Source organism: Dama dama, chromosome 14, assembly GCF_033118175.1.
Source record: "Dama dama isolate Ldn47 chromosome 14, ASM3311817v1, whole genome shotgun sequence".
Lineage (NCBI taxonomy): Eukaryota > Metazoa > Chordata > Mammalia > Artiodactyla > Cervidae > Dama > Dama dama.
Window position 1 is genome coordinate 25505959 of NC_083694.1, and position 25576 is coordinate 25531534.

General features: G+C 47.4%; 1 protein-coding gene across 1 annotated transcript in view; it reads left to right on the forward strand.

Annotated features, from left to right (window-relative positions):
* CNIH3 (cornichon family AMPA receptor auxiliary protein 3) overlaps positions 1-19744 on the forward strand; it is a gene marked incomplete at its 5' end in the record, with an annotated part of 266502 nt that extends 246758 nt beyond the window's left edge. The window contains 3 exons of the mRNA XM_061159765.1: positions 8793-8905; positions 13366-13509; positions 19058-19744. Coding sequence (XP_061015748.1) covers positions 8793-8905; positions 13366-13509; positions 19058-19085 — 285 coding nt within the window. The remainder of the gene's footprint in view (positions 1-8792; positions 8906-13365; positions 13510-19057) is intronic.
* Positions 19745-25576: the final 5832 nt, after the last annotated feature.

The window sequence follows — 25576 nt, forward strand, 5'->3', positions numbered from 1 at the left end:
CTCTGTGACTCCCTGCCCCACCTCTGTGCCCTCTGACCTCCTGGCCTCCGCAGGCCAGAGGGAAAATGCTTGTGTCCAGGCCCTGGGTCACTCAGGCAGAATCTCCTTCTCTTACTGTCTCCCCTTATTTCCCCTGTGTTCCTGCGGAACAGGCTCATGGGGAAAATGATCCGTGCCTGGTTCCCTTGAGGCCTGGCTCTGTCTCCTGGGATTGGATGTGAGGGTCTGATCCTGACTGTGACACGGTCAAAGCAATACTTGGCCCAGGCCTTTGGGAGACGTGCTGGCAGCAAAGGGCACAGAGCCACGCCCACCATTCCTGATGTGCATACAGTCGGCATCTGTCAGATTGATTTTATGGTGACTTTTTCTTTTTCTTTTTTTGCAGTGTTGTATTAGTTTCTGGTGTACAGCAAAGTGATTCAGTTTCAGTTCAATTCAGTCGCTGAGTCGTGTCCGACTCTGCAACCCCATGGACTGCAGCACGCCAGGCTTCCCTGTCCATCACCAACACCCAGAGCTTGCTCAAACTCAAGTCCATTGAATCAGTGATGCCATCCAACCATCTCATCCTCTGTCATCCCCTTCTTCTCCTGCCTTCAATCTTTCCCAGCATGAGAGTCTTTTCAAATGAGTCAGTTCTTCGCATCAGGTGGCCAAAGTGTTGGAGTTTCAGCTTCAGCATCAGTCCTTTCAATGAATATTCGGGGTTGATTTCCTTTAGGATTGACTAGTTTGACCTCCTTGCAGTCCAAAGGACTCTCAAGAGTTTTCTCTAACACCACAATTCAAAAGCATCAATTCTTCGGCGCTCAGCTTTCTTTGTAGTCCAACTCTCACATCTTTACATGACTACTGGAAAAACCATAGCTTTGACTAGACAGACTTGTCAGCAAAGTAACGTCTCTGCTTTTTAGTATGTTGTCTAGGTTGGTCATATCTTTTCTTCCAAGGAACAAGTGTCTTTTTATTTCATGCCTGCAGTCACCATCTGCAGTGATTTTGGAGCCCAGGAAAATAAAATCTCTCTCTGTTTCCATTGTATCCCCATCTATTTGCCATGAATTGATGGGACCAGATGCCATGATCTTAGTTTTCTGAATGTTGAGTTTTAAGCCAGTTTTTTCAGTCTCCTCTTTCACCTTCATCAAGAGGCTCTTTAGTTTCTCTTCACTTTCTGCTACAAGTGTGTCCTCTGTGTATCTGAGGTTATTGATATTTCTCCTGGAAATCTTGATTCCAGCTTGTGCTTCACCCAGCCCAGCATTTCGCATGATGTACTCTGCATAGAAGTTAAATATGCAGGGTGACAGTATACAGCCTTGATGTACTCCTTTCCAAACTTAGAACCAGTCTATTGTTCCATGTCTGGTTCTAACTGTTGCTTTGCGACCTGCATACAGATTTCTCAGGAGGCAGGTCAGGTGGTCTGGTATTCCCATCTCTTGAAGAATTTTCCAGTTTGTTGTGATTTACACAGTCAAAGGCTTTGGCGTAATCAATAAAGCAGAAGTAGATGGTTTTCTCGAATTCTCTTGCTTTTTCTATGATCCAGTGGATGTTGGCAATTTGATCTCTGGTTCTTCTGGCTTTTCCAAATCCAGCTTGAACATCTGTAAATTCATGGTTCATGTACTGTTGAAGCCTGGTTTGGAGAATTTTGAGCATCACTTTGCTAGCATTTGAGATGAGTGCAGTTGTGTAGTAGTTTCAACATTTTTGGGCATTACCTTTCTTTGGGATTGGAATGAAAAATGACCTTGAAAACTGACCTTTTCCAGTCCTGTGGCCACTGCTGAGTTTTCCAAATTTGCTGGCATATTGAGTGCAGCACTTTCACAGGATCATCTTTCAGGATCTGAAAAAGCTCAACTGGAATTCCATCTCCTCCACTAGCTTTGTTCTTAGTGATGCTTCCTAAGGCCCACTTGACTTTGCATTCCAGGATGTCTGGCTTTAGGTGAGTGATCACACCATCATGATCTGGGTCATGAAGATCTTTTTTGTATAGCACAGGGATACTATATATATATATATATATTATATAGATTCAGTTTATAAATATGTGTATATTTCCCAGGTGGTGCTAGTAGTAAAGAACCCGCCTGCCAATTCAGGAGATGTGAGAGATGCAGGTTTGATCCCTGAGTCGGAAAGATCCCCTGGAGGAGGGCATGGCAACCCACTCCAGTGTTCTTGCCTGGAGAATCCCATGGACAGAGGAGCCTGGCGGGCTACAGTCCACGGAGTCACAAAGAGTTGGACACGACTGAAATGACCTAGCACAGCACAGCATATAAACGTGTGTGTGTTTGTGTAATGTATATATGTAATATATATGTTATATATATAAAACACATATACTCTTTTCAGATTATTTTTCCATGGTAAGTTATTATAAGATATCGAATATAGTTCCCTGTGCTATCCAGTCAGTCCTTGTTGTTTATTTTATATATAATAGTGTATATCTGTTAATCTCAACCTCCTAGTTTATCATCCCCTCCCCCCAATTTTATGGTGACTTTAAATTACAATTGTAATTGCATTTTTATTTGGCTAAGTTGCATATGTACCAGAGTCATCTGCTTTCCCCATAAAATTACTGGATAAACATTGGTGCAGAATCCAGGAGGTCAAACAGTTTGACGTGCCAGCATCATCAAATAGGCAACACTCCAGTTGGCCCAACCCAAGTCCGAGCTGTTGGGATGTTCCTACTTAATTGTGCCATCTGTGGTTGGGATGCCAGCCCTCCACCAGAGGGAGCAGAGGCTGCAGGGAAGCCTCGCCTCTGGGGAGGCTGACTTGGGAGTCTGGGCTGCCCTCCGCGGCCCCAGTCTGGTGCAGGCCCTTGCCTCCCTGCTCTGGGGCAGTGCCCTCTCTAGGAGAGCTTTGTTGTTGTTGCTCAGTCACTATGTCTGACTCTTTGTGACCCCATGGACTGCAGCATGCCAGGAGAGCTTTACCCAGAGCAACTAAAGAGAAAGTGACTTCCTTTGAGCAAAGGGACTAAGACAGAATAAGGTTTCCTGACAGTGCCTGGATGCTTTTTTATAGTCTTCCAGTTTAGCAAAATCCCAGGTTCCCAAGCTGCCATCCTGTGCCTCTTATCCTGCTGTCTCCTCCTCCTCATGTGAATTATGTGCACAATGGTTCATTTGGGGACAGTTGGAGAACAGTTCCCCATGCTGGATATCTATGAGAAGATTGCCTCCGCCCTGCTCATCCCAGAAGGGCATCTCTGTTTTAGGGCCAGTCTGGTGTGGGCTGGGCAATCAAATAAAAGAGACATTATCTTTTCTTCTTCTTCATAGTCACTGACTCCTGGGGCAGATAAACCTTAGGACAGACACACAGGGAACCGGGTTGTTGTTGAAAACAGGCGAGGACTGGGGCAGGCTGTTAAACAGCTGTGGGTTTTTCTTCCCATTTGGTGAAGCTGGAAGCTTGGTTTAGTCAGAGTGGGGGAAGGTCAGAGGAGATTGGATGGAGACTCAAGAAACCACATTTGGTTCTGGGACGTTTCACTGACACGTTACCTGCCATGGCAAATAACTCATGTGTGACCATTAACAAAGATAATGAACACATTCATCTCCACAACGACATCTTTCTTTCTTTGATGCTTCTTCCGCCTTGGGAGCACTGTCACAGGACACCCTGAGTCCCTTCTAGCAACTTTGTCGGTAGGTCGCAAACATTGGCGTTTACAGATGAGGGAAATGAGTCTCAGCGTGGTTACTTGCTTTTCTCAGTATCACACCGTCGATCATTATGTAACTGGTAAGAATTTATATAACACATTGAGATAGGGGCTAATATTTTTAGCCCAATGTGATCACAGCAGAAAAGCTTGTTGTCTGAGTCAACAGGGTTCATTGAGAGATGGGTGGTCTCACAGCTGACACTCCCTTCAAGCTACATGCAGCCCTGGGACCTTCCCCTTGACTTCTATGGCTTGGCTCTTAGGGTGTTTGGCCCCAGCCAGACTTATCCCAGCCCCTCAGAAATCCTGCCCCACTGGGATGCTGGTGGGAGCCAGGAGTGCATCCCACCACTAGGGGTGCTTGGCATCACCTCTCCACCTTCGCCATCTCCTTCTCCCCAGTCTTAGGGAATCCACTCTCTCCCTAGGGAGCTTCATTCCTTTGCTTCAACTCCAAGCATTCCCTCTCTCTCTTTTCTCTCCCTTTAGGGGTTAGAAGAGCTTCTCCTCCTGCCCCCAGGCCCTTCTCCACCACAATGAAATAAGACAGACATCGATACATTATTACAGTATTCTCCCATCATGAGTAAAGGTTACCAGTCAGCTGCAAAATCACTTTGAGGCTAAAACCTAATGAATGGATACATGAATGAATGAGATGATGCTTAAGTAGAAAGACAGTAAAACCCCTGGGGAAAGCAAGGTGGTGGGTGAACGTTTAGAGCTGAGCGGAGTGTGGCACATATAGGAGAGAAGAGGTAGCTGCTTTGCTGGAGAGCAGTGTCCACGGACAGAAATCCGGGAAAAGGTGCTTGCACCAGCCTTGGGAGGATGTGCTGGGGCCGTTCTCCAGTAGGGGACATAGACCAGTAGGGGGCAGTAGAAATTTTAAAAGGGAAATCAAATCCAAGTGGCTGTGAAGAAATGGCAAGATTTGCAAACAGTGGGGTGAGAAATGGATGAGACAGAGAAGCCAGAGATGGTTATTGTTAGCAGAAATTGGACATTTAGGAGATAAAGTTTACAGGTGCTGGAAGGAGAGTGGGCTTTCAGCACCAGGTGGTTGCAAACTATCTGGATGGAAGCATCTGCCAGGAACTGGAAATTAAGGACTGGAATCTGGGCAGGGAGTCAGGATAGGTGATCCTCACCAGACACCGCATAGAGGCCATGGAAGAAGCTTGCGGGTGTGGGTGAACCCTTTGAGGTCTTCACTGACAAGTGTCTGAGCTTTGCTAGTGAGCTCTGAGAACTTCACCTGATACAGTGATCAGGGTGGAGTGGCAGGAGGCTTTGTTGTCACTGTACTCTGCAGTTTGTGATGGCAACACACAAAGGCTGCAGCCCCGGGGGATGAGAAGGCTGGGTCCCAGCAGGAGGCGAATAAAATGAACATTTACCCAGAGCTTGGCTTGCATCAGGCATGGCCTTAATCCACTCAGTGGTGACTAATTAGCCTTTTAGGTGGGCTTGTGCAGAACCCACCCAGGTGGTGACTGTCACCGCTTTCTTTTGTCCCACCGTTTCCTGTTCCTGGAGAGCTGACTTCTGGCTTCCTCGTGTGGTTAGGTTTTACTCATCCTTTCAAGTTTCCTGGATTCTGCCTTGATGACGAAACCTTCCGTGAGCGCCCCTGGTTGGAGTGAATTGCAGTCTTTTCAGCAATCTCACAATACCTATATCGAGACCACTTATTTAGTATTTATGACCCTGTAAAGCAAGGCGTAATGAGACACAGGAATTCAATAGACCGGGGCCTGTGTGAAGCAGTTCCTTTGTTTGTTGTATGAAAGAATGAGATTGGCAGCATTCAGCAGCTTGTCTTATGAAGGAAACAGTACTTTCCATTGAAGGGGATGACTCAGGATGGTGGGGGGGGGGGGACAGTGAGTGCTCCCCTCAGTGTTCCTGTAGTTGGCCAGGGAGATTCAGGGGCAGTCTTTGTAGAAGAGTGAGATAAGCAGTGTTGGGATGGGACAGCTAGTCCAAACAGCCCACACGGAAAATAAGCATTATGCCCACTTGGTGATCATTCAGCCCCTGCCTCAGTGTACACAATGCTGGTGAAAGGAAGGGCGGGCTGCTCATCAGGGGGAGTCACCACTTTGCTCTTCCCACTGATTACTCATCCTGTACCAGACAAGATGGGTTAAATGATGCTCTGGTAAGAAACAGCTCCCACATCTCAGTAGCATAGAATGCAGTGCAGTGGTTAAGACTCCATGCTTCCACGGGCGGGTGGATTGGAATCCTGATCAGGGAACTAAGATCCTGCATGCTGCATGGCTTGGCCAAACAAACAAACCAAGCAACCATAAAAAATGAAACAAAACACCCAACAACAACAAAAACGCAAACCAAACCCAGCCCCCCAAACCGCATTTCTTTCTTGTTCAGGCTGGGTGTCCATCCCTGGCTGCCCCAGCACCTCTTTCCTCACTTACGGCTTCAGGATGATGGAGGACCCTCCACCCTAAGTGTGTTTTGCTGTGTCGTAGGGGAGAGAAAGAGACCCCGGAGCGCTTTGTCTTGGCTGGTAAATCCTCCGGCCGTTTCTGTTCACAGCCCTTCGGTGACATCCCAAGGGCAGATGCAGGAAGTGTGTGTGGGGCGGGGAGTGGATGAGGGATGAGGGGAGCCAGCGGGGGGCAGGGGGTCAGCAGTAACGCCCACTCTGCAGGCCCGGAGCATGTGGCCTGGCTGAGGTTCACTAGGTCCAGGAGGAACAGTCCCGCCACAGGACCGGGGCCCCCTAGGGAAGCGGGAGAGAAACAATGCGTGGACGTAAAGGGCACCCTTGCTGTCCCTCCTGCAAGGGTGCTGCTCAGCGTTAGGCAGAGGCAGCCGGGAGAAGCCACCCCAAGAGCAGCACAGATTCTCAGTTTTTATCCCCTGTGGACCCAGGTGGCCTCCATTAAATAGTTTTCCTCGGTGTGGTGACAGTGACGAATCCTCCCTGCTCAGAAGGTTGCAGCTTCCACTATAAATCAAGCTCCGAAGAGAGAAGCAGTGATGGTGATGAATAGGGGGACCTGTAATCAGTCGGAGATTTGTCACTGAGCTGCAGACGGGGATGATCCAGGCCCATGGTGGCTGTCTCTTAACATGTTAATTACCTCAGCATAAGTGTCTGAAACTGATGATTAAAAAATGAAGAGATGTAAGTAGTAGAGGTCACAGACAGTGCCTCCTGGAGCTGGCAGGCTGAGAACTAGAGGAGGGAGGAGGGGGATTTTCTCTTTAAGCAGCAGGAGGTAAGGAGGTGCCTTGGCTGAACACAGATGGGGTTGGTAAAGATGGCTGTAAGGTCCTGGGAGGAGAAATGATGGGACATACCCCCTCCTACCAGGTGGCCCAGGCTCACAGGGTCTGGCTGTGCCCAGCCCCCACTGAGGTCACTGCGGGCTCTTGTATGTTGATTCTAGAATTACTGCCTGAGAATTGTAAGATGTGGGTCAATGCAGTTCATTCTTCTCTGGACTTGAGAAGAAAAAAGATGCCACTTACAAAATGTATTACTTACACGTGTGCCTCTGCATGTATTTATTTCAAATGCATGTCCCTCACTGTATCTGTCATCTGGGGCAGTTGGCTAATCTGACTAAAGTGAGAGAGGAAAGAGACCGAGGTCGTGTTCTTTCCCTGAGATGGGACAGTTAGAGGCAGTTTGATTCCCATCCAGAGAAATTTTGGTTTGTGGCCACAGGCTACATCCCTGATGCCAGCCAGCCATGCTCCAACCACATGCACATGGTCAGTTCAGTTGATTTTTTCAAATACTTGGTAAGTCTCTACTAAGTGCAAAAAAGCACTTTGCACATGGAGATGAGAAAAGAATAGAAAATCGAGTTTGGCTAGGACAGTTTATAGACTTGTGGAGTAGATCCTGGAAGAGATCTAGGTGTGTTGAGAGGTGGGAGGAAGGTCATGACTCCATGGAGAATCCCCCTGGGTGAGGGTCAGAAAGCATCCTGTGGGGCTGAGACATTTAGGGTTGGGGGGGTGCAGTGGGATGGGTAGAGCTTCCACTAGAAAGTTGTGTTTGAGACAGGTCTTGAAGGATGGTTAGAATATGCTAGCTGGACCAAAGCATTCATCATGGTCTAAGCAATGCACAGAGACTAACCACCCGCCACCCCAACATAGATGTATACATTCATTAAATACTCATTCATTAAATATTTATTCCTCTATGAATGAGAAAGATGGTACATTTGTATCTCTATTTTAGGGTTTCCTTGCTACTTGCCTGGGTGCCAGATTTCTCTTTTATAGTCACTTTGATTTCTGTTTCAACTTTACTTTCTGTTAAGATGTAACCACCCTTAGGAGGGAGTGGGTCACAGTTGTTGAGCTCTTTTTACCATTTACACCAGTGTGGGTGGATTGGGGTCAGGAGGTTTAGTCTTCCTGCTGGTCACCTTCTACCATCTGATCCTTCTTGATCTGGGCCGGGCTCTTTTCCCTCCGGAGGTTAAAGTTTCCCTTTTATCATCATTAAATGTTGTTCCTCTCAGGTTCCTCTTGATCCATCCACCATCAAGCAAAATGCCATTTCCCCAACTCTCCTTTATTTGAACTAAATAGTTGGATACAACTTAAGTGACTTAGCACATGTGCCCACATTTTAATATTTGCTTTAGGTTTGTGAGTCTCTATATGTGAATGACTAGGGGCTAGGAAAAAAGGAGCAGGGCAGTTGTTGAATCACTGAAAACCCTATCAGTGTTTCTTCCAGCGGGTCCTGCCCTGGGTCAGACATCACAGGGGCCGGATGGCCTCTTCTGCTTCTCCCAGGGGTCATCCACGGGTGACCCCCTGGAGCAAGTGCCCTGTTCTGGTATGTAGGGTGCTGAGGGCCTCTGTCCATTTAGGGCTGGGTATAAGGCATGGCTCTGGTCACATAAAGAGGAGAAATTACCAGAAGTGGCTGGGGGCAATGACTCTGTGATACCGTGTAGGAGCCGGGGCTGTGTGTCATCAGCACGTTGGAGGCAGTGTCCAGGCAGACGTCAGCTGCTGTAGAGGCCGGAGTGACTTCTCCCCCCTGTCACTCAGGCCTGTGTCTCTGCTTCCCCTTCAGCTGGTGCTGCCAGAATACTCCATCCACAGCCTCTTCTGCGTCATGTTCCTGTGTGCTCAGGAGTGGCTCACCCTGGGGCTGAATGTCCCTCTACTTTTCTATCACTTCTGGAGGTAAGTCTGCTTGGGACTGTTCCATCCTTCCCTTTCCTGCTCGGGCGGCCTGCCCTCCAGAGATGACATCCCCCACATGGACCAGCCAGCGAGTGCCTTCCTCTCACCCCTTCCGGGGTGACCCTGCCCCCAAAGCCTTCTCTGCAAGCTGCTCTCAGACAGCAGTCCAGTAAGTCCAGTAAGGGAAGGTCCGTCCTATAGATTCCACTAACCACAGCTTCTACCCTCACAGATCAGTGTTAAAGGCAGCTATACTATAGCATTATTCACAGTAGCCACAAAGGAGACAAAACCGAGGCTTCCCAGGTGGCTCAGTGACCTATAATCCACCTGCCACTGCGGGAGACATAAGAGATGTGGGTTTGATCCCTGGGTCAAGAAGATCCCCTGGAGAAGGCAATGGCAACCCACTCCAGTTTTCTTGCCTGGAAAACCCCATGGACAGAGGAGTCTGGCTGGCTACAGTCCATGGGGTCGCAAAGAGTCAGACACAACTTAGCGACTAAACAACAACAACAAAGACACAGCTCAGATGTCCATCAAAAGATGAATGGACAAACAAAAGGTGATATAGCCTTACAGTGGAGTAGTATTGGGCAATAAAAAGCAATAAGTACTGATACATGTGACACCATGGACAAAGCCTGAAAAAATTACAAGTGAAAGAAGTGAGGTGAAAGTCTCTCTCTCATGTCTGACTCTGCGACCCCATGGACTATACAGTCCATGGAATTCTAAAGGCCAAAATACTTGAGTGGGTAGCATTTCCCTTCTCCAAAGGATCTTCCCAACCCAAGGATCGAACCCAGGTCTTTCATATTGCAGGTGGATTCTTTACCAGCTGAGCCACAAGGAAAGAAGACAGTCACAAAAAGCCATTTATAAGAAATGTCTGAAATAGGCAGATCTATAGTGATGGAAAGTAGAGTGGGGATTGCCAGGGGCTGGAAGGGAGAGGGAGTGAGGAGTGACTGCTGATGGGTACACTGTTTTCTTTTGAAATTGATGAAAATGTTCTGAAATTAGATACTGGTGATGTTGTACAATGCTGTGAATATATTAAAAACCACTGAATTGTATACTGTTTTTTGGAATTGTATACTTTTAAAAGGTGAATTTTTTGGCATATGAATTATATCTTAATAAAAATAACCCACCTACCAGATGGGCTATGTTTTCTGGGACAGTTCTGATTTTAAATGTTCTATTCCCTGCTAAGACCATGCATCAGATCATGTGATTTGGGCTTTTTGTAAAAGAAAATCACCATATGGGTATAGAGGTGGGTTGGGGGTGGGGGAAGCATATACCAGTGTAGTAAAAGACGCAACTGTACAGATAAATTAGCCACACTTTTGGTCCCCCACAAACATTTAATCATTGTCATTATACCATACAGCGTAGCCTGTATTTAGTCACGTCAGAACATTCACTCCTTCATTTAGCAAACATATGGAACACATACCACAGGCCAGACATTGTGGGGGATTCCAAGATGAATGTAAAATATAACGTTACCTTCAAGGAATATGTACCCTAGTGGTCGAGGGAAATATATTCTTACCAGGTGTATGAGGAGCATGGGTAGAATGTAGAGAAATGGAGGGGTAGCACTGGGGAACCTGGAAAAGCACATTCGAAGTTAAGGAACTAACCTGTGCAAAGACTCAGAGGTAAGAGAGCTCCTGGCGTTCTGGGGAACAGCGGTTGTTCAGAGTGGTTGGCCGTGGGGTTCTGAGATGAAAGGGAGCAGAGACGGGGTTGACAGCTGGCGATCAGGTGTGGAGGGTCTGAAATGACTTGATAGGAAGTTGGAATTCGTTTCTTCTGTAGGGACTGGATCGCTCTCAGAAGCTTTCCAGGAGGAAAATGACATTGCCAGATCCAAATTTTAGGATGGTGACCCTGCAGCAGTGGGAAGGCTGGGTAGGAGGGTGAAATTTTAAGGACGAAATCTAATTAGGAGGTACTGATGAAGTTCCAGGTGGAAAGAATAATGAAGGCTTGTCCCAGGTAGTGGAAGTTGGGATGGAGAGAGAAGAGGGGGAGAGGTCTGGAGAGGTAAACTGGACATAATTTGGCCAATGTTTGGAAACAGGAGGTGAGAAAGAGGGGGCGTGTCAAGCCGGGGTGGCTAGGAGGTGACCAAGATGCAGGATGCAGGTTTAGGGAGGGATGAAGATGATTCAGTTACATACAAAAGTCCTTTTATATAAAGGTAACCTGCTAAAATCTGAATTTAAAGAGAAGTCAAATAGAAACATTATGGTGTTGAAATGGATTGCGTACCCACCCAGAGACTTTCCGTGTCTGCCTCCTCCAATATCTACAACAAAAGGGTGGGTTGTACACACAGGTCACGAAGACTTACCAAGGTTAAGTCACAACCCAGCATCACTCAGCTGGGACATGGCAGGGCCATTTCTGTAGGGAACACAGGTCATGTCCTTGTCATCCGAGGGCTGGCTCTTCTCCCTCTAAAAGTCATTTGTCCCAAAGTTCTTCAAACAGTGCGTTGTTAATCCGGGTTATCAAAAATGTGGTTTATTTACCGAAGTTTGGTTAGTGCACTGATTCTTAGGACTACCACCCCTGCAAAAGGAAGTGGGGGAGAGCCAACCGTGCCGTTACACTTGCAACGTTTCCGTGTTTAAGGGAGTGACTGCAGTCTTCTTGCCAGCAGGAAGTTAGCCTTATGTTTTTGAATCCCCGACAGATCTAGCCTAGTTCTGGCAGTTTGTAAGCACCCAGAAAATGAAAGAAAAAAGATTGAGGAGGGGAAGTGTCCTTTACAAATCAGAGTCCTTGAACCCCCCCTCTTTCTGCCCACCTCTCCTTTCCGAAGGCCCAGCCCAGCGATGTTTCCTGGGGCAGTTAAAGCCGCCTCTGCCTTAGCTCTCAGTTTGCGTAATTGCAAGTAGAATGGCAGTACTTTTGTTCAGCACCTGTTCTTTGAGATTATTTGGACCCATCCCTTCACACAGTTGTCACAACAGCCCTTTGGAGTAGGCAGTTTCAGCCCCATTTTACAGATGTGGAAGTTGGGGTTCAGAGAGGTTAATGGCTGACCCGAAGAAGCTCAGTCCCTGAGCCACTCAGCCACTCAGCCACCCTTGCCTCCACTTAATGATGTCACCTGGGAACAAGGCCACAGCAAAAGCAAATAGGTTTTGAAATCTGCTCCCAGGAAGAGGAGCAGTGAGTGGCCTGGAGGGCTGTGAGCTGGCAGATGTCATTCAATCTGGCTTGTGATTTCCTCTCGGCACAGCGTGGATGACAGATAATGTCAGCGTAGTCCTCTGAAGGGGATGAAGAGGGAACTGAAATATCAGCTCCGGGAGTTGCTGCGTGACAGGGATGCTCTTCAAAGCCGCTGTGATTAAGCCCGTCAGACCCCTCGCCTGGTCCTCCATTTCCCTCGAGGACCACGGCGGGACCCAGAGCCTCACAGGAGCCATTAATTTGCACCCGGCTTCCTGGTTCCCTCACCAGACTGACAAAAAAGCAGCTGCAGAGCGATTTCAGCTGCACTTTGTCCTCTGGCTTTGAATGAGGTGCTGGCTGAGACCCTGGGGCAGTGTCTTTGTTAGGGCCAGACAGATGGACAGCCTCAGGGGCAGGACTCACCTCCTGCCTGACCACTTCCCAAGGTCTCACCCAGCACAGCCGGAGTCTCTCCCCTCCTGTGAGCACGGCTGGTTCACGCTGAGCCAAGGCGATGTTTTGAAGATGACAAGTCTGCATTTGCCCCCTCCTCCCAGAGCTCTCTGGGCTCACCCAGTTTCCCTCTGGAGCAGCGCTCTCCCTGCAATGGCCAAGGTTCTTTTTATTGTTCTGGGTCCTTCTCTCAAGGAGAAAATTACCTGTAAACTCATCCACACTCAAGTGGGAATGTGATGTCCCTCCCAGAGTATTCGGGATTTTAAAAGAGGGTCTGGGAAGAGGATAATCCAAAACAAATTAATGTTTAATCCGAAGTAATGAATATTTATGGTAGAATTGTGGTACAGCAACACTGGGAGGCAGAGATGCAACTGACGTCCACACACACCTGTGCCCCGAGTGATGCCCAGATCTGTACACATAGCAGACCACCCCCCCCCCCACCTGCCCACAGCATGGCAGACCACCCCTCACCCACCCACATCCCTGGAGAAAGGAGGCTCTTCCTGGTACCTCCCAAGTGACACAGTTTCCTCTGTCAGAGCACCTGTGTGTGGGGCGAGTGTGGCGCTGGTGGATCTGCCTATTCGGGTGTTACCTGCTGGAGGATAGTGGTTGAGCCACTCTTCAGTGATTCCTGGGCTGTATTTTGGGCAGTGATTCTGGCAGAATGCAGATGACTGCCTGGCAGTGATTCCTCAGAGGGAAGCCAGGCATTAGGAGGACTCAGCCCGGATGACTTCCCATGTCCCTCCCAGGTCTCAGAGCCGATGACGGCGTGTCTGCTCTCCCTGCAGGTATTTCCACTGTCCAGCAGACAGCTCTGAGCTCGCCTATGACCCACCGGTGGTCATGAACGCAGACACCTTGAGTTACTGTCAGAAGGAGGCGTGGTGTAAGCTGGCCTTCTATCTCCTCTCCTTCTTCTACTACCTTTACTGGTGAGTTTCTGCTCCTCTTGGTGGATTTGACTCCTGTAGCAAGTGGAGGGGATGTCAGGCCTTTGTGCACTGGAGTCCTGGCCTGTCGGGGGTGGTTGGAGCCAGCTAACGGTTTCTGTGTGAAGGAGATGGAGGGGTACAAGGCCCTGCCTTGCCAGCTGACTGGTGCAGCTGTTGAGCTACACGGTGAGAACACATTCTGCCAGCCCCTCTTAGGAGGTTGTTGGTAAAGCACACTTGGTTACTCCTCCGTAGGGCTCCCTGCCCCCAGCAGCTCCACAGCTCAGACAGTCAGGTCACCAGTGGCCGCGGATGCATAGCCTTATTGCCCCTTGCCCCCTAGTTTCATGTGAAAGCATTCTTGGGGACCATAACAGAGACCGCCTGAGGCAGTCACGCTTCACAAATGGGCGTTTTGGGTCCTTAAATGCCTATACTCACAATTTTCCCAATATTATGTAACACCACTCTAATTAAATAAAACATGCTGACTTCGTAGTTCTGTTTCAAGAGTCTCCCCTCTTTTCACTTCACTTCTGAGTAGAACATCCTAATGAAGTGGATAGCTATAAACAGACTGTCTTGTGGTTTGATACCCCAGGAAGTGCCTTTTCTGAAAATGTCTCCTCCTCCTTCCTGTTCTTTTTTGGGCTCATCCCTGAGGTGTCTCACCTGTCACTTTGCTCTCCTGTCCTTATCTGCACCAGGCCATAATATCTCCAAGTACCCAGTGCTATCCTCAAAGTGGTCTGGTGGACAGTAGCCAGGTGAGGAAGAAGGGCCTGCCTTGGAGTTTGGGTTAGGCTGGGGCAGGCGGGAAGCAGCTGCATTTACCCGGTATTTAAACAACCCAATCAAAAAGTGGGCAGAAGACCCAAACAGACATTTCTCCAAAGAAGACATACAGATTGCTAATAAACACATGAAAAGACGCTCAGCATCGCTCATTATTAGAGAAATGCAAATCAAAACTATGATGAGGTGTCACCTCACACTGGTCAGAATGGCCATCGTCAAAAATCTACAAACAATAAATGCTGGAGAAGGTGTGGAGAAAAGGGAACCCTCTTGCATTGTTTGTGGGAATGTAAATTGATATAACCACTATGGAGAACAGCATGGAGATTCCTTAAAACACTAGCAATAAAACTATCATATGACCCAACAATCCCACTATTGCACATGGATACCCTGAGGAAACCATAACTGAAAGAGGCACATGTACCCCAATGTTCATTGCGCCACTATTTACAGTAGCTAGGACATGGAAGCAACCTAGATGTCCATCAACAGATGAGTGGATAAGGAAGTTGTGGTACATATATACAATGGAATATTACTCAGCCATGAAAAGGAATGCATTTGAGTCAGTTCTGATGAGGTGAACAAACCTGGAACCTATTATACCGTGTGAAGTAGGTCAGAAAGAGAAAAACAAATATTGTATATTAATGCATATATGTGGAATTTAGAAAGATGGTACACATTTGCAGGGCAGCAGTGGGGATACAGACATAGAATAGACTTGTGGACACAATGGGGGAAGGAAAGGGAGAGACGAATTGAAAGAGTAAAATTGAAAAAGTAAAATTGAAACATGTATATTACCATATATAAAATAGATAGCCAGTGGGGATTTGCTCTATGACACATGGAGCTCAAACCCAGTGCTCTCTGACAACCTCAAGGGGTGGAATGGGGTAGGAGGGGAGTTCAAAAGGGAGGGGACATGTGTGTACCTATGACTGATTCATTCATGTTCATGTATGGCAGAAACTAACACAACATTGTAAAGCAATTATCCTCCAATTAAAAATTTAAAAAAAGTCAAGCCATGCTTTGAGCTAAAGAGCTTGATGTATATTGCCTAGTGTATGAGCTAAATGTTATTATTGCCCTCATGTTGACAATGAGGAAACTGAGTCTGAGACATTAGATCATGTTCCCATGGTCATAGCTCGTAGTGACAAAGCTGGAAGTCCCTCTCAAGTTCAGTCCCAAAGACTGAGCTCTTAACTGGTGGCTCTTAGAAAATCTTTCTTGTTGTTTAGTTGCTCATTTGTGTTCGACGCTTTGTGACCCCATGGGCTGCAGCACGCCAGGCTTCCCTGTCCTTCACCATCTCCCAGAGTTTGCTCATACTCATGTCCATTGAGTCAGTGATACCATCCAACCATCTCATCCTTTGTCACCCTTTTCTCCTCCTTCCCTCAATCTTTCCTAGCATTAGGGTCTTTATCAATGAATTGGCTCTTCCCATCAGGTGGCCAAAGCATTGGAGCTTCAGCATCAGTCATTCCAGTGAATAGTCAGGGTTGATTTCCTTTAGGGAAACCTTTAGAAAAGTCTTTATTGAAATGTGGTCTTTGGATCTTCTGCCTTAGAATCAGGGGGTGAGGAGGGTATGCTCTTTAACAGAGCAGGTTCTTGGTCTCAGATCTGCTGATTCAGAATTGCAGGGCTACGCATCGTCCTGGAGATGCTGCTTGGCCCACCTCCTCTCCTCTCTGCATCCCCAGGGTCCAGAAGACTCAGAGGCGCTGCATCTATAACTTCTTCTGGAATAACTCAGCCCTGGAGGTGAATCAGAATATTCTACCACATTCTTGTTGGAGTCAGGGTTTGGTTCAGGCTCAGGGTGACCCTTCCGTCCTCTTCCTGGATGGAATGTCCTGGTACATTGCCTATTTCAATTTGCAAGGAGCCTTAGGGTCTCTGAAGCCTCTCTGGAGCTTTCTAAGGTGCCCAGAAGATTGGCCCAAGTCTCTCAATGAAAGCTGGCTCAGACTGCTTCTTATCTTGGGAAGCCTACAGAAGGTGACTAAAGGTTTCATGGGCTTAGCGATTCGCTCACCTTGGGCTAACGGGGAGGTTAGGTTTCCTAGTGGAGTGTGCTCAGCTTCTTTGTGGGGCTGTGGGCAGTCCCTGCTGCTGAGTCAGGCGAGGGGCCTGTCCCCAGAGGCAGTGTTCCCTCTTCAAAGCCAGCAGAACAAGGAAAGAACTTTCCCCCAATCCTGCCCTGTTCACTGGGGGTCCTCTTTAGTCTGGATGGCAGATCAAGCTCCCTCATTTCAGTTTTGTTGCAGTAACTGCTGGAACCCAAGGTACTGGAGGGAAGAAGGCATAGGAGTCCTCATGACTTTGCTGTCTGTGAGCTATGGGGGCAGTACTGGGGCTCCTGCCTGTTAAATGGCTGTGATCATCCTGTAACTGACCATGTTCCAGACATTCTGTTTGACTGTCTGTCCTTTAGTTCAGTTTGACTCTGCCTTTATGTTTCCTTCGTTAATGACTTTGTTTCCAAAACAAAAGGGGAAACAGCTGCTTCTCCCGCCTGGCTGTGACCCTGGGTGGCAATCAGGGTTCTGCCTTCCTTGTTGAACCTGACTTCTTGGTGCTCTTCAGAGCTCCTCACAGACCCTGTTTCTTGTACCTCAGGGGCTCCCAGCCCCTTAGATCCTAGTAGTGAGCACAGGACTGTCAGCCCAGGCCACTCTCACAAGGACAGAAGCGGACCCACGTGCACGGAGAGCTGCTTCTGAGCCAAACACAGTGATGGACCCAAGTGATAGCCACTGGGAGCCTTGTAAAGGAGGGGTTTGGATTTTACAGTTTGAGGTTCCTGATGGGTTCCTAACGAGATCATGGAGATTAAGAAATGTGTCGAAGGTCCTAACTGACAGTTAGCAGTTGACCCCGGAGCTTGGACTCTGCCCACTATGTCACGTGAACCACCCCATCCAGTGCCACCCCCTCCTCAGGTTGCCTTGTGGACCAGGAGACCTTTGCAGGTTCCGTGGGATGGGGGTTGTGCATGTGTGCTAAGTCACTTCCGTAGTGTCTGATTCTTTGCGAGCCTATGAACCGTAGCCCGGCAGGCTCCTCTGTCCGTGGGATTCTCCAGGCAAGAATACTGGAGTGGGTTGCCATGTCCTTCTCCAGGAGGTCTTCCTAACCCAGGGGTCAAACCAGAGTCCCTTTCATCTCCTGCATTGGCAGGTAGATTCCTTACCACTAGCGCCACCCAGGAAACCCCAGGATAGGGGCTACTTAATACTAATGCTAATATTAAAATCAAAACCAATAGAAACTGGTTAGTCCAGTGTGGATTCTGCCTGTTGAGCATAAAGGCCTTTTCAAATTAAGGGTGTAAACCAGAATGATACTAATGGCTAAGTAGCACCACCCTCCTACCCAGTTACTCTGGGTCGTGCCTGCCTCCTCTCCTGTTCGTTTCTCTCACTCTGGTTATGTTATTTATGATGTACTTGATGGCAGAGACTTCATCTGTTTCATTCATCTCTGTAGCTGCAGTGCCCTGGTTGTGCCAGGCACATAGTAGGTGCTCGCTCAATCCTTATTGTTGCTACAGCTTAAGTGCACCCTCCCTCAGGGCAGTGGATGGGGCTGCATACTCCATCATTGTTTCCCAACACTGAGAATAGGGACTGGCACTCAGGAGCCACTCAGTAAATATTGAATGAGCATGGGAAGGAAAGTGAGTAAACAAATACTGTGAAGCTCAGTGTTAAAATGGAAGGAGCACTGGCTTTAGTGTTGGGACGTGGCTCCTCGCCTGGCTGTGTGACCTTGAGAGATCCACTTTTCCGCTGACCCCCGTATTTCCCTGTGTCAACTAAGACCTTTCTCGCTCCAGGCCTGAGCAGTGAGGCTCTGTGAGCATGAGGTGTACCAGGTTCTCAAAGGCAGAACTTGAGCTACTCAGGAGGGCTTCGTTGGGGCTTTGCATCTGGAGAAGGTTAGAAGCAAAAGTCTTCAGTTTCATTGTCTTTGGTTTTGTTTCTTAGATTTTCTTTTCTTCTCTCTATATTGTAAAAGAGTTGTTTTTCTTTCTGCCAGATAGAGTGTGTATTTTGGTATAGAACCCTCTTCCTTGTTGCAGAATTAGCTTGCAGCCCTAAGAGCACTAAGGGAGGGGGTGTGTGACCCCCTCCTCGGTGGTGTTGAAACACCACCGTAGGACACATTCTCTTAATGCATGTTTAATGCCGGGACTTTGTTAAAAACAAGAGGGCCAGGGAATTAACCAGCTAAGAACTCATTTAGTTTGTGAGCCCAGAGGGCCTGTGTTCACACACACGGGCCTACAGTCATGATGGTGAGCTTCTCCCCAGCACTGACATATTAACCAGCATAATCTGGGAGCCCCTGGACACGGCCATCACATATGCATGTGGCAGCTGGTGGCATAAAGAATCCACGGCACCCCGGACCTCTGGGGACCTGCCCTGAAATTGCAGAAAAGAGGAATAGCAGCCATAATCATTATCCTGTTGAGAATAATGAGAGACGCTCAGAGCAGTCATATCTCTCATCCAAGGGGCACAGTGTGGCCTTGTAACAATGGTTACACGAGGTGGGAAGTAGAAGAGGAAAGAGTTTGGGGAGCAGATAAGTTGCTCTAGTGACAGGAATGAGAAAGAAGCCAGGGGTCTGGCTTCTGGAAGGTACCTCTTTTAAGGGCCGTCTAAGTCCTTTGTGGGCTCCCACTAATGCCGTCTTTTTTCCCTCTTCTTTTTGCATCCAGCATGATCTACACTTTAGTGAGCTCTTAACTCGAAGACCACGCACATCCACAGAGACTGAGATGGGAGAGGCCCGAGGCTGTGCAGTCCATCCTGCTGGTGACGGGAGCAGGGACCAGTGTGGGGATGTGACAGACAGAGATGGGCAGATACTCGGAATTGAGAGCCGGAAGCAGGCAGCAGCCAGCGGCCGAGCCAGCCCGCTGTCACATGTATTTCGCCCTGTGTACCAGCCTTCCGCATTCGCACCCCACACTTGGCCTGTAGATCCCTTCTGGGCAGCAGGGGCACGTGGGGTGATGAAACACGAAACCTCTTCTGAATGAGAATTGCTGCTTCCTGAATCCCCTTTATTGAAAGTCTCCCTGAAGTTCATGCTGCGTTCCTGGTCTGTGGGTGTGATGGCTGGAAGGCTGGAGGGTGCCCTCTGAGGAACTGGGTGACCCAGAATCAAGGCTGCGTCTGTGGGACCGATTGAAGATGGATGTCATGGACTTACCTGAGGCTCTTGAGTTTCTTCTAAGTCCTGGCCACGCCCTTCGCTTCAATGGGAGGGGCCTGGAAGGCGTGCAAACTTGCCTTGGGCTGTAACCAGCCTTGAGTCTGCAAGGGTGTCTGTTTTTCTGCTCTGCTTTGTAAGAGCCCAGTGATGTTGGGAACTGAGTTTGGGGCGGTATGTTGGTAAAGAATTATGGCCAAAATCAGAAGTGGGGGCTGGAAAGTGGGAAGGGGGAAATTGTAGGAAAAATGATTTTTTAAAATACTGATGACATGTTCAAAGTGTTAATTCTTCACCACCACAAACTGTACTGTTTTGTTGTCATCCCAAACCATCACAGGGTCATTGAAAGCGAGTCAATTAATCAACACTAGTCAAAACTACTAACTTTTAAGGCTTCCCAAACAGTTCTGAGGACAGAAAGAGCTGGTGTGGCAGTTCTGTGCTGTGGGCATCCGGCTGCTGAGAAGTGAGACAACATAATTATAGCTTCATTGATGATGCGGCATCATTCGTGCTCTTTGGTTCAACACGAGGACATTAGTTCATTTAGAAGTTTCCATTCAACGTTCTCTCCTTCTTGGGTAGGAGTTGTACTCGTGGGTTGTAAATAATGACAAGGCTGAGATTCCTATTATGTTTAAAATGGGCACCATGATTTTGACCTTATTTCCCCAAATTCCCTTCTTTTCTTGTGTTTGACATACACAGGCTATTTATACATGTGCCAGCTTCCATCTGAAGTCTGTGACTCAGGTTTATGAATGGTGTTTGTGTAACATGTGTGCTATGTTTAAAGCGCTGCAATTGCTTGAGTGTCTCGCCTACCTGGCTGTCTCATTTTAAACCTGTTACAGGCTGGCTTCATCTCTCTATAGATGGTAAACTGGTAGGTGGAGAAAGCAAAGTTTCAAAAAGACATGTTGCTTCTAAAAATTCTACAGAAAACAAAATGCAGATTTCTGCTTTGAGGTTGAAGATATGGAACCAGAGGATTCAAGGCAATATTTTTGGGATCAGGCTTCCCCTTGGCTGAGTAACTGTGGTTGGGGTGGAGAGTTTCCTTTAGGGCTGGTTAGTATCATTTCTGATTCAATTCCTGAGATAACCAGCTACCTTCATCCAGAGAAACCAGGTTCTCTCTTCATCCAGAGAAATCCTGGGTTCCAGGCTGCAGACAGCAAATCTGACCCTACCACCATCTTGCAAATACAACTGAGAGCAGAGGATAAATGGTCCGGGAGCTGTTGTTTGTTTTTATACTTTGCCTCTTTCCAAAACAATTTGAAATGACATAATAGCAGACACAGATGTGAAAAGACTGTTAAAATGTAAATAGCAACTTCCAACTTAAGAAGGACTAGGACACAGAGATACAGGGCTTCCTGAGGGACTCTGTTTACTGGGATTGAGCAAACGATAAATATGATATCGTTTCTCTTAACAGTAAATAATAGCAATTCACATTTTCATAGTGTTTTGCATTTTACAGACTGTTTTTACATCTCATTTGACTTTCCTCACATTCCTATGAAGTCGATATGATTCTTTTTCCCATTTTCTAAGTGAGGGGACTGAGGTTCAGAGAGGGTAACTGTCTTACGTATAGTCACACAACAGTCCCAGACCTGCCTTTGACCCCAGGTTGTCTGACCTTAAACCCCATGTTCTTTTCATCACACCTGAGAGCTGGGAAAGTAGCTAGGATCCTATTAAGTTATGATTAACATTAACTTTCTGAGAGAAGGAGATTTTTAAAACAGAGTTATAGAGGAAGCACCTGATTTTCTTTTTTTTCATGGGCCAGCCTCAGACTTGATATATTGTAGGCAGTTCTTCTCTAAGGTGATTATCTAAAAGCTTTTAAAAGTTTCAGATGTCTCTTGGCCAGTTCTTATGTTTATGGAAGAGAAACATCCAAATATTTCTCCCCCATGAGTTGTGACTGGGAAGTAATTCCAGTGGTTGTTGGGAGTTTGAGCCAATTTTCAATTCCTGGGAGAAGTTAATTATGATAAGAATCAGAGTAAAGTACACAGTTGATGGCGCCGTTTTGTGTGCTGAGCTTTATGCAAGACCTCTCCCAACTCACAGTGATCCTACGAGGCAGGTTGCATGTTCTCAACCCCCAGTTTACAGGTCAGGAAAACAGGGAGGCTCAGGCCAAATGAGTCTTTCCTGGGTGAACAGCCAGACAGAGCTTAAGGCTACAAATGGCCAGATAACAGCAATAGCTTAGTAATTGAGGCGTTGGGCATTATTCTATAAATTTCATGTGCTTCTGTCTGATCCTTATGAGAAAACCATGATGTTGATATTATCTCTGCTTTATTGATGAAAAATGTCCAGAAGATGAATGACTTGCAGAGACCCAGAGCTATTTAATAGTAAGGGGTGTGTCTATAGCTACAGCTGGAATGGAAGCCCAGGCCTGCCCCTTCTCACATAGTTTTTCCTTCTTGGGTATCTTTGTCACTGGTCGTTTATCCCACAGAAATGACCAAAAGGAGGAAGGAGAGTGAAGCGGGAGAAGCAGCACCCTGGATCAGTCACAAAGTGAATGTCGCCCTTGGGTGATGGAGAGCTCTTCCCACCAAGCATGTGTCTGAGCATCAAGGAGGAGGGGGCACGGACGTCACAGGAAGGCATCCATGCTGACCTGATGCCCGTTGCCTTAGGGAGGCAGAGCTGTCGGCTTGGTGTGGCTGTGCCCTAAGGGTCAGAGTGGGACCTGGTTGGTGGGGTGGGGGGGTCATTTAAGTTTACTTTTCACTTTCATTAATGAAGGGAACAGTGGCACCCTCTGCACTGACATTATAAAGATTAAATGAGTTCACAGTTGCAGAGAATCTAGAAGAGTGCCTGGCACATGGTGAACACAATTCTTTGTAAGAGGTGGGTCTTGCTCGCCATCCTTTTCTCTGCCCAGTGCCCACCCAGGCCAAGGTCCCCAGTGGGAGGGAAGTAACCTGGTCACATGGGAAGGAGTGAAGATTCTGGTGTTCTTCTACCCAGCAGCTACCCGCTCTGATGTTTTCGTCTGTAGTGTCCTAAGTGGAGGTCAGGCTGGGACCTGATACCTCTTTTCAATGCCATGTTCTCCGGCCAATCATAACAACTGCTGTCGAGTACTTGCCCTATGCCAGGCATTGTGCAAAGCATTTGACCTGCAAGGTGTCACTGAATCCTTACAACAGTGCCGTGTGGCAGGAGCTCTTCCTGTCCCCAATGTATAGTTGAAACACTGAAGCTCATAGAGGTTAAACAAACGAGCAAGTGTCGCAATTACTAAGAAGTCATAGTGTAGACTCCAGCCCAAGTCTAGCTTCGACCAGTTTTTTCTCAAGCACCCAATTTATCAACACAAAAATCCAAGTTGAAAAACAAGGCGTTTACAAATTGTGCAACAAAGGAAAAGTTTTTGCCCTTGGGCTCCAAATTCTAATCCTAACCTGACTGGATGATCTCTCTGAATCTCAGTTTCCTCCTTTGCAAAACTGCTATGATCCCTCCCATCTTAGGGGAGCTGTGTGAGAGACAATGGACAGAAAGTGCCTGGTTCAGTGCCCACGCATCGTAGATGCCCAATGAATTGCAGCCATAATCATACAATTTATTAGGCAAGTGATGTGGACAATCCCTTTTGCTCCTCTGCTTTTCTGTAAAATGGGAACAATTAAGCATTCTCAGAAGACAATAGAAGGAGTAAATGAGGAAGTGCAGATAGACACCTCAGGTGGTTCTGGACCTCGGCAAGAGCTCCACCAACGATCATGGGATTCACCTGAAAAGATATGTAAGATACTGTGACTGGTAATCTCATCATTAAAAAGAGAACCTCACAAGAGCTGCCAAAACTACCAACAAGAAGTCACATCAGATTGGATCTTTAGTGCCAAAAACAACAGCTGAAAGTTTCAATCCAGCTGCACTTGGTCAGACTCTGGCCAGAGTGGACAGAGCCACAGCTCCTAAGCTGTAGCAGTGCCTGGCCCCCAGAATTGGGCTGGGTTCCTTCTTCTCAGAGATGTGGGGCAGAAATACCCAGCTTCTCTTCCTACCTCTCCTTCTGCTTTCTCTGCCTGTGTCTTGGGCAAGCTGGAACCTCTCTCCAGCTTGTCTGGCACAGTCTGAGGACACATGCTTAGGGGGTTCAGACAGATCTGGGTATTAGTCAAGGATCTGCCACTGCTGTGTGGCTTTGTAGCCTTGACCATTTTTGCCTTCCTGCAAGAGAGGGCAAGGGAATGAGAGAAAGAGTAGAAAAGGGGATGAAGAAGGGAGAAGAGAGGAGGTGTTATCCTGAAGTGTGGCTCTGCTCACCTCACAGGTTTCACAGTGAGCAAGTCCCCATAAATGACTGTTGTTTGTTTATTTTAATCTTTATTTTTATTTATTTGGCTATGCTGAGTCCTAGTTGTGTTGTGCAGAATCTAGTTCCCTAACCAGGGATCAAACTTGGGCCTCCTGCATTGGGATCTCAGAGTCTTAGCGGCTGGACCACCCAGGAAGTCCTGAAATGACTTTGGGTGTGTGTTAGTTGCTCAGTTGTGTCCAACTCTTTGCAATCCTATGGACTGTAGCCCACAAGGCTCTTCTGTCCATGGAATTCCCGAGGCAAGAATACTGGAGTGGGTATCTGTTCCCTTTTCCAGGGGATCTTCCAGACCCAGGGATCGAACCCATGATGCTTGCATTTCAAGCAGATTCTTTACCATCGGAGCCTTCAGGGAAGCCCAAATAAATGACTTTGTAATATAAAGCATTTGAGCATGGGATCTTCTAAGAGCTTCTTAATCTTTCTGAGTTTTCCCATCTGTAAAGTGGGGATAATACCTCCTTTTGAGAGAGCTTACGGTAAAGTGATTATGTATGTAGAGTGTGTACAGAGAGCCTGTCTTGTACTGGGTGCTCAACAGATCTTGCTCCTCAGAGCTCTGCTGCGCTCCCCCTCGCTTCACAGAGTTGAAGGGAGGATTGTCACATAAGACGGTAAAACATTTCTCATAGTAGCACATGGCAACATTCAATGAATCTAAGCTTCCTTCCTCTCCACCCTCCATCCTGGGGGCGGAACCGTCCCAGGCATGGGTAACAGAGCTCGGCTCTCTCAAGCAAATCTCCCCTCTGCTTCCTATTTTTAGGCTTCGTAATTGCACCAGTGTTGAATAAAGTTGTCACCGTTATGACAGTTTTGTTCTCCTACATAAGAGACGAATGCAGCCAGCAAAATGCTTTGACAACAATTAATTGTGCTCACGCTGTGTCACTGCACAGATCTGTTTCATAACCTTTTCTTTTCTTGGGCTTGGGCTGCTCTGTTCTAAACCGTGCGCCGGCAAACGAAGTTTAGATCTCAGGGCTGTCTCTGCTGCCGAGGCTTAGGCAGAATGCTGTCGTTACTGTAGGTGTTTGAGGCGGCATCCTGGAACATGCCCTCATCCAGGCAGAGGGAGGTGTGAGCCAAGAGGAGAGGTGATTGTTCAGGACACAGCCAGGTGTTTCTGGGGAAAGATGGGACAAGTTTTAGAGTCTTCTTGATTAGGAACCAGGAGCAGTCTTGTTGCCGGGAGCTCTGCATGTGGTGCAGTTATTTTGCATAGTTGCATTTGCAGGGGAGAAAACATTCATACTGACATCTCTGATTGGGTTTCAATTACCACTCCACTCACAACTGGGAAATAGATACAGGGTCAATATAGCCGCAGAATAGTATCATCCATGCTTTGCCCCACCCTCTCTATGATCTTCTCTACTCCTGTTAAATTCTGCTCAGACAGCTCTGGATGCCCCAGGAGTGTCTTCCTGTGCTGTGAACTTGACCACTTGGACACCTTGTTATGCCCACCTTTTCTTCCTCCCCAGCTAGTAGTGTGCTCGAGCTGGCTCATATAGGCTTATGAGAACCGATCACTACATTTTTAGGGATTTTGCTAAATGGTTGTTAAACACAGCTATTATTAACACTGGTTATGTAAGCTTACAGTTAAATTCATTAAATTAAAACAAAGGAAAAATATAG